The following is a 9,275-nucleotide window of genomic DNA, read 5'->3' as shown; positions in this document are numbered from 1 at the left end:
AATGGTGTCCCTTTACTCAACAATGCATGGGAGGGATTTCTCACCTTCGACTGGTATAAGTGCTTCCTTAAAAAAAAAAAAAAATTTACGCTTTTTTTTTTGGTAAATCGGCGGCTCACACCTGACGAGTGTGAAGACGGCCAACAAAATCTAAAAACAAAATGCTACGCAAAGGCATAGCCACAACCCCATAGTCTATTCAGAAAAAGCCTTCTGAGTGATGAGCTGCGAAGAAAGCAACCTAATCTGTAGCATCGTTCGTCTCCCGATATACGTGCATGACCTGCTAGAAGTCAGCCTCCCCTAATGCCCTATGAATATCGTCGAGCAACGGTCGATCCTCAACTGAGCACCCCCCCTCACCGTGGTCGAGTCTCCCTTGAGGAGGATGCAACCCGCACCCATTACCCGCCTCGCATAGGAGACACCCTCCCAAGCCACCCGAAGCTCAGTGGTCACCACTGACGAGTCAAAAATCCTTCGCCTACCTGCCGCCACAAGTCTGGCGTTGTGATCCTTGATGACAAATCCCACATCTCTACAACTTCCGTCCACTGCTACACAGCCATCGAAGTTCACTTTGATAAAGCCAGGAGGTAGGGGTACCTAGGATACCAATATCGTCCTGAACTTTGTCCGAGGTCCAAGATAAAAGTTCACGCTTCACCTCTCGACTTTGTCCGAGGTCCTCTAGTTTAAAATTTGTTAACTTGGCCTTTATGTTACACGGTTTACCTAATGTGATTCTTTGTCCCATCAGAATTTATTTGTTTATTTTTTCATTTACTGATGAAAGGAGGCAGAGCCACCTATTTACTGAAAAAAAAAAAGAAGACCACGTACAGGAAGCAAATACAATACAAAGGGGGCAAGAAAAGATGGCAGCAAAATGAAAAACTCAAATCCAGGGTCAATAGCCTCCAAAGTCAAACGATCTCCTCCGAAGATTCCTCAACTTTGGAAAGTTTAGAAGCTCCCTCTCGTATTACGACCATCCAGTCTACCTGACCCAAAGAAGAGCACCTTCGTATCTGTACAAAGAGCTTGGATGGAAAAGAGTAGAAGAAACTTACCGGTTTAGAATATGTTTGGATGATTAGGCTCAAAATTCTATAAAATTTATGAATTGAGCTAAAAGATAACAACAAAGAAGAGGAGATCCGCAATATAGGAGAGAGGAGAGGGGAAACGAAGGTTAGCAGAAAGGAGGGATGAGAAGTAGAGTGGGGAGGGCTCGAACCACATTAGATGGAGAGAAGGGATGAAGAGAAAGGATGAGGATGATAACGAGATTGGAGAGAAGGAGGAGATGTTAGAAAAGATGATGGAAAAGGAGGAATGAGAATGGCAGCAGCATTTAGAAAAGAGGAGAAGAAGGCATTATTTGATAAATAAATTATTGCAATGTTGTAAAATTGTTTTTTATGATAACATCTTAACAGCATTGAATTATTATTGTAGCTCAAGCAGGGGCGGCCCAATACATTTGGGGGCCTAAGGCGAATCCAATGAATGAGACCTTTTTTTTAATAATAAATTTTTTTAATAAATATAAAATATTAAAAAAATGATATGAAAATGGATAGCTATCAAGTACACTATTTCAACAAAGGTACATGAATCTAATAAAGATAGGCCAGAAATCTTTTTAATTTAATATTATTTTTGAATGGAAATGCAGAAAAGTAATTATCCTAAAAGAAGGGCCATAAAACTGATTAAATAACTGAGATAATGCTTGGCAATTTTGTTTATCATGTCAAGCAAGAGCGGAATAGGAAAAGGTCATCCCATGGCACTTCATGGTCAAGGTAAAGAAAAGAATTTCTCCAGGAGCTTCTCTATAAGAGAAAGTAAGGGCATTATGGGAAATTGACTCACAGCACAGCAGCCATTCAACCCCCTCCCTCCTTCTCTCTCTACCACCCAAGTGGGGAGAAGAAACCAAGAGGAGAAAATTAAAAGAATCTCCACCCTCCAAGAAGTCCATTTCCAATCCCCCTTTCTTCCTGATGGCCCAGCTGGATCAGGAGTAATGTGAGGGAAGGAAAACCAAGACCAAAACCAAACAAGAGAAGGGATGAAAGGTAAGAGTGGCTTCAGGCGTGTATCAAGCCAACCAAATCCCTCCTCTCTCTCTCTCTCTCTCCATCCAAAACAAAACTACAGTCCCCAACTTCCTAAATTTCCCCTCTGCAGGCCAAGAAACTCTCCACCTCCCTTCCATCAAGGGGGAAGACTCGTAGCCAGCTCATCCCATTTTATATGGGGCCTTTGCTTCCTTTTGGTCACGGTCCCTCCCTCTCTCTCTCTCTCTCTCTCTCTCTCTCTCTCTTCACCTTCCGGGGGCCTTCCGTTGGCCCGGGGCCTTAGGCAACCGCCTCAGTCGCCTAAGGCTCGGGCCGGCCCTGAGCTCAAGACCATATCGAACCATTTTAAAACTTTTTTAAATTAGAGGGTGCTAATTGAAACTAATCTAAACTGAGAAGGCATCTTCGTAGTATTTTTTTAATATTTTTAAATAAGAGGGTCTGACTGTATTTTGATTATTTTTTTTTAATAAAAAAATGTAGACCTCTCTAAAACCCCTGCTCCCGCGTAAAGCAAGGATATGGCGAAGCGCGTTCGCCTCGCCGTCGACGGGATCCGAACTCCCCCATCCTCCCCTTTCCGAAGACCTCTGTCCTCCGTTTCCACGAACATCGAAGAAGGAAAAGACACCGAACGAGCAGAAGACGTCGACGGCAGCGGTGGCGGAGGACCGGAGAATCTCGTGAAGAAGCTCCGAGCGCTCATCCGCCGCGGCCGCTTCGAGTCCGCCCTACCCCTCGCTAAAACCCTAATCCTCTCCCACAAAGATGTATTCCCTTCCCCCTTCCACCTCTTCCGAGCCCTCTCCCCCTCCCCTTCCGTCGCAAGCGTCCTTGTCGCTGCCTGCGCCGACCTCAAACTCCCCGACGCCGCCATCGACCTCCTCTCCGCCATCCCCGAGGGCCGGCGACGGTTTCCCTCCGTCTACTACGGCAAGCTACTGCTCGAAGCCCTAGTCTCCGCTCGGAGGTACTCGGATGCCCGGCATCTCTTCTCCTTGATCGTTTCCTGCGGAATTTCCCCTGATACCCCGGCCTACAACAAAGCCATCCAGTCTGCTGTAAAATCCGGCGATGTCGATGGAGCTCTGGAGCTATTGGACCGGATGGAGCGAGTTGATCGAAGAAAGCCCGACGCTTTCACGTACAATGTTCTCATCTCTGGTTTGTGGAGGGAGCGGCGAACTGGAGATGCACAGAAGCTGTTTGATGAAATGGTGGAGAGGGAAATCTCGCCAACTATTGTCACATATAACATGATGATTGATGGGTATTGTAAAGCTGGGGACTTGGATTCTGCTTTTGAGATCCGGGACAGGATACGGGCTTCTGGTTTGAAGCCAAACCTCATCACGTACAATTCCCTGCTTGCTGGGCTCTGTGGTGCTCGCCGCATGGACGAAACCAGACAGTTGTTGGAAGAGATGGAGGCCGATGGGCTTGTGCCTGATGGGTTCAGTTACAGTGTTCTATTTGATGGGCATTCAAGATGTGGGAATGTGGAGTCATCGCTTGCTTTGCTCGATGAATCGATGAAAAAGGGTGTGCAGATTGAAGCCTACACGTGCAGTATTTTGTTGAATGGGCTTTGCAAGGACGGGAAGGTTTCCAAGGCCGAAGAGATCTTGGAGAGGTTGACAGAAAAGGGTTTAATTCCAGCAAGTGTGATGTATACTACGATAGTTGATGGCTACTGCCGGGTTGGGGACTTGGAGGGGGCCTTCTCTGCACTGAGACGGATGGAGTCACTTGGGTTGAAGTCCGATTTCATCACTTACAGTTCGCTGATAAATGGATTGTGCAAATTAGGGAGGATGGCCGAGGCAGAGGAGGTGGTGAACGAGATGGTGGAGAAGGGAGTGTTCCCAACTGTAGAGATATACAATTCTCTCATCGATGCCTATGGGCGAGCTGGCCAATTTGAAAGGTGCTCTGGAATTATTAAGGAGATGCAAGAGAAGATGGGGATCAAACCAAATGTTGTGTCTTATGGTTCTCTGTTGAATGGCTTGTGTAAGAAGCACAAAATTGCTGAAGCAGAAGCCCTCTTCCAAGACTTGGTAGCCGGAGATATTCAACCCAGTGTGCAAATCTACAATATGCTCATCGATGCAAATGGTAGAGTGGGCAACTTCCAACGTGCCAGCGAATTGATTGGGGACATGAAGAGGAGAGGGATTTCTCTGAGTATTGTAACTTATAATTCTCTAATAAAAGGCCTCTGTTGCGAAGGATTCCTATCTGAAGCTGAAGACTTGGCGTCGCAATTAAGAAATGAAGGTCTGAGCCCTGATGTGATAACATATGGTACTCTAATCTCCGCATTTTGCAAAGTTAGCAGTACGGAGAAGGCAATGGAACTCTATGAAAAGATGGAGAAGTTAGGCCTCAAACCCACCTTAGCTACATATCATGCATTAATAAGTCGTTTGGGCAAGGATGGAAGAATGTATGAACTTGATACTTTATATCAGAAGATGTTGCAAAACAATCTGGCTCCTGATAGGGGTGTGTACAGTGTACTGATTGATTCCTACAAAAAATTTGGATATAAAAGAAAGGCACTTGCTTTGCAGCAAGAGATGGAAGAGAGGGGGATGTCACTTTGTGAAGTGACTTGCACAAGTTCAGTGATCGACACAGGATCAGATATAAGAAGAAATTGTTGTGTTCCTGGCACTGAGATTAAGGATTAGCTCCAAGCAGTCTTCTAATGCCTTTTTTATTGTAATCCAAGCTGATGAGTCACCATTCTTTTTGAGAATCTTCTTGCAATTTCAGGAATAGAATGATATAATGCTTGACAGATGGAGAAAAAATAGCTGATTCCACATATCCAGGAAAAAGTATGCTCTGTGCAGAGAAATGGTGAAGAGTTTCTTTTTGGCCTCTTATTTATCGCAGATGTTTGGTCACCAACAGTTTTGAACGCTGAATGCAATAAGTGGAGCTACCTATTGATAAAATGTGAGGGAGACTATGACTGAAGAGAGCTGAAATCTGGTGTATGAGCTGCCCAGGTTATGTAGGAGAGATATGCTTCGAGTACTTGGGAATCTCCCGAGGAACTAGGAATTGATTTGCTTTTTATTTTATTTTACATGTGATAGGCCTCTTCTAAATACATGTCATATTTCTTTCTAGTACTGTTGTTTGAGATGTTATGCAGGAGTAGCTGCCCTCTCTCTCTCTCTCTCTCTCTCTCTCTCTTCTTTTTTTCTTTTTTTCTTTTTTTTTTTTCGCGCGCGCGCTAAGACGGGTGAATCATATCTGACGAGTAAGGATGCACCCAATAAAGTCAAAAACAGAATGCCTCGGAGTGCCAAGGACAACTTTCCATTACCAACCCATAGGGTGCTACCGGAATGGTGGGCTACATAAGAAACCATCCAATCCGCAGCTCCATTAGCTTCACGGAACACATACTTAGCTTAAAAGTCCCCGCCATCCCTCACCATAACCCAGATGTCTTGCAGCAACGAGTGGGCGTAACCGCTGCCCCTAGGGCCCTTTCAGATCCAACTGATGACAGTGGCCGAATCCTCCTTCAGGATAATGGAACTAGTCCGTAAAACACACTGGGTGTGACGAAGGCCCGCCCAAGCGGCCCGCAGCTTTGCATCCGAAACGATATGTCGAAAAGTTGACTGCTCCCAACAACCACAACTCTGGCAGATGAGTTCCGAATGACAAAATCCGCGCCACCCCACGTACCTCCATCCAAGACAGACCCGTTGCATTCTTATTTCTGAAGTTAATTTTTGCACAAGAATAACACATTCTTCTTTTGCTATAACTAATTATTTGCTATTCTACTCAAGTCAGAGTGAGCATATAACTCCATCAACTTTTACTTTTAACCACCAAGGAAACATGTAACTTGCTCCTACTTCTTTCATTTTCATTTACAGGTAATTGAGCTGATAATTTTGTATTTTATCGGTGTTGCTTCTAAAAAGTTCTTCCAGTATAATTGAATTATTTCTTGTCATGCATTATGATATATTAGCTGGCCCTGGGAGTACTGCAAATTTTTTGAACATTTCCTGGGTCATTTATGGTTATGCCTTTTTAGCATGCACCGGTATAAGTTGAAGGTGGGGCGAACAAAATGCTTTACTTGCAAATGTGTTATTAGTACATAGGAAAAAGAAAAAAAATAAATTAAAAAACAAAAAACTTACTTTAAGTAACAGAGTATGTGCAGTTTCTTTTCTATATATATCTAATTTAGTAATTAAAAAAATGCTTGCTATATATATTTTTTTGTTGCTGCTGGTTGAATGCAACAATTAGGGCTCGTTTGGTTCACAGGAAGTATTTTTTTTTTTAGGAATATGATTTCTGGGAAGCAGATTTTTAGAAAGAGGATGCCTGGAAAAATACTTTTGGCATGTTTGGTTGACCATGGGAAAGTGACAGATTTTCAGATTGCTTATGTTTGGTTGACATCTACTTTTCTGAAAAAGTTATGTATAATTTCTATTATACCCTTAATAAAAATTGGATCTTTAATACCTATTTAATGCTGAAGGACCTTTTTGAGAAAAAATAATGGCCCCCTCTAGATCCACCAACCCGTTTACCAACCATGTCAGGTTGGCTTGGGTTTGCAGAAACTTTTTAGAGAACACCAAGCTAGCTGGATGTGTTGTTTAAGTGATCCATTCATTTTTTGTATAGCAACGAGAAGGTGAAATATGTTATATAATATATGAATTTTATTGAAATTGATTCTCATAAAGTAACCTAACCTGTACTGATGTGTCGCGTTTATGTGATTTGGTTAAGCCGCATTATATAATTTAGTTTGATTTTATTTTACAAAATGGATTTGTTACTTATTGAGCCATAAAGCTCGTAATCTTCATATATATATTTTTTAGGTCCGTCATCAAATTTTAGGACGAGAATTGGCATTCTCGTCAAGTATATAGAGGCACGGCCGATTTGTAGTTGGTAGATATAGATCTTTAGATCAGTTGGTGTATGTGGGTTGCATGACGATTATGTATAAATATTTTAAATACTAAAGTTTTGAGATGTAAGTATAATAGTTGGCTATTTCGGATAAACACCACTAATGTGCACGCAATCTGTTATTTTTCAAATTATGCCGGGTTAATTGACATGTGCCATTATTTACGGACACGATCACCGCCACCCGCTTCTGCTACGTCCCAGTCTGCCACCGGACCTAGCAGGCCATCATATATACGTTCCGCGATGCCCTCCTAAAGTTTTTATCTTTTTAATTTCTTTAGAAAAGAAAATCGTGGAAGCGAGCAGCTTCCCTCCATTAAAGAAGATAATTATGTGCAAGTTTTGAGAAGAACAAAAAAGCAAGAGATTAGGAAAGAAGGTAATTAAATACAACGCAAATAGTCTACTTTAGAGAGGAGGTTGATGCACCAAAGATCCAAAGGTACTCCGTAATTTAGCATAGACCCTCATCAAGTCATATGATTGATCTAGATTGACTCATGCCATTGACAATCAAACCCAAACCCCGATTAAACCCAGAATGGACTCTCTCTCTCTCTCTATTCTCTCCAGAGATGATTGACCAATAAAATACTTCTCTTCATAATTCTCGATCAATCCTAATGAAAAGTCCTAATCCATTGTCATCAGTCCGCATGCCAACTCTTGCCAAATATAATTAGATTTCATCATCTCAATCTTTGTTGAACCATTTATGCCCTACTTCGAGCACAATTCTATAAATTTTACTTTGAACGGACCGGCAAGGATGTCTGATGCATCTAAAAGTTAAATTTTTTTTATCATTGCCGGTGGCAAACCATGGATTCTAGTATAAAAGAACATAGAATGAATGTTTTTTATTTGAACGTGAACAAAGAACGTAAAGACAGCTTCAGAGAATATTTTTCCAGATACGGATGCATGCTTACGCTAGATGACCTCATAAAGTAACCTTACCTGTACTGATGTGTTGCGTTTATGTGATTTGGTTAAGCCGCATTATATAATTTAGTTTGATTTTATTTTACAAAATAAATTTGTTACTTATTGAGCCATAAAGCTCATAACTTTCATATACATTTTTTTAGATCCGTCATTAAATTTTAGGACGAGAATCGGCATTCTCACGGCCGACTTGTAGTTAGCAGATATAGATCTTTAGATCAGTTGGTGTATGTCAATGGGTTGCATGTCGATTATGTATAAATATTTTAAATACTAATGTTTTGATATGTAAGTATAATAGTTGGCTATTTCCGATAAACACTACTAATGTGCACACAATATGTTATTTTTCAAATTATACCGGGTTAATTGATAAGAAGAATGCCTTGTATGCTTATAGGGTCGATCCTTATCAATATGCGGCGGCTCTTCGGGCTCTCGTAGCATGAATTTTGGGTGGGGGACATGACATGTGCCATTATTTACGGACACGATCACCGCCACCCGCTTCTGCTACGTCCCAGTCTGCCACCGGACCTAGGCCATCATACATACGTTCCGCGGTGCCCTCCTAAAGTTTTTATCTTTTTAATTTCTGTAGAAAAGAAAATCGCGGAAGTGAGCAGCTTCCCTCTATTTATTATAGAAGATAATTATGTACAAGTTTTGAGAAGAACAAAAAAAGCAAGAGGTTAGGAAAGAAGGTAATTAAATACAACGCAAATAGTCTACTTTAGAGTGGAGGTTGATGCACCAAAGATCCAAAGGTACTCCGTAATTTAGCATAGACCCTCATCAAGTCATATGATTGATCTAGATTAACTCGTGCCATTGACAATCAAACCCAGACCCCGATTAAACCCAGAGTGTACTCTCTCTCTCTATTCTCTCTAGAGATGATAGATCAATAAAATACTTCTCTTCATAATTCTCGATCAATCCTGATGAAAAGTCCTCATCCACTGTCATCAGTCGGCATGCCAACTCTAGCCAAACTCTTGCCAAATATAATTAGATTTAATCATCTCAATTTTTGTTGAACCATTTATGCCCTACTCCGAGCACAATTCTATAAATTTTACTTTGAACGGACCGGCAAGGATTCCTGATGCATCCAAAAGTTAAATTTTTTTTGTCATTGCCGGTGGCAAACCATGGATTCTAGCATAAAAGAACATAGAATGAATGTTTTTTATTTGAACGCGAACAAAGAACGTAAAGACAGCTTCAGAGAATATTTTTCCAGATACGGAT

General features: G+C 41.7%; 1 protein-coding gene across 1 annotated transcript; it reads left to right on the top strand.

Moving 5' to 3' along the window:
- Window positions 1–2,603: 2,603 nt before the first annotated feature.
- LOC103699462 (pentatricopeptide repeat-containing protein At5g12100, mitochondrial-like) lies at window positions 2,604–5,233 on the top strand. Its single transcript, XM_008781479.4, has one exon. The coding sequence runs from the start codon at window positions 2,612–2,614 to the stop codon at window positions 4,784–4,786; it is 2,175 nt and encodes a 724-aa protein (XP_008779701.2). The 5' UTR covers window positions 2,604–2,611; the 3' UTR covers window positions 4,787–5,233.
- The last annotated feature ends 4,042 nt before the right edge of the window (window positions 5,234–9,275 follow it).

This window comes from Phoenix dactylifera, chromosome 1, assembly GCF_009389715.1.
Source record: "Phoenix dactylifera cultivar Barhee BC4 chromosome 1, palm_55x_up_171113_PBpolish2nd_filt_p, whole genome shotgun sequence".
NCBI classification, from domain to species: domain Eukaryota; kingdom Viridiplantae; phylum Streptophyta; class Magnoliopsida; order Arecales; family Arecaceae; genus Phoenix; species Phoenix dactylifera.
Note: the sequence above shows the minus strand (reverse complement) of the source record. Positions and strands in the feature narration are given on the sequence as shown.

What these genes read in the sequence shown, in the direction of transcription:
- LOC103699462 (XM_008781479.4), top strand. Translation starts at nt 2,612, where the DNA reads ATGGCGAAGCGCGTTCGCCTCGCCGTCGACGGGATCCGAACTCCCCCA.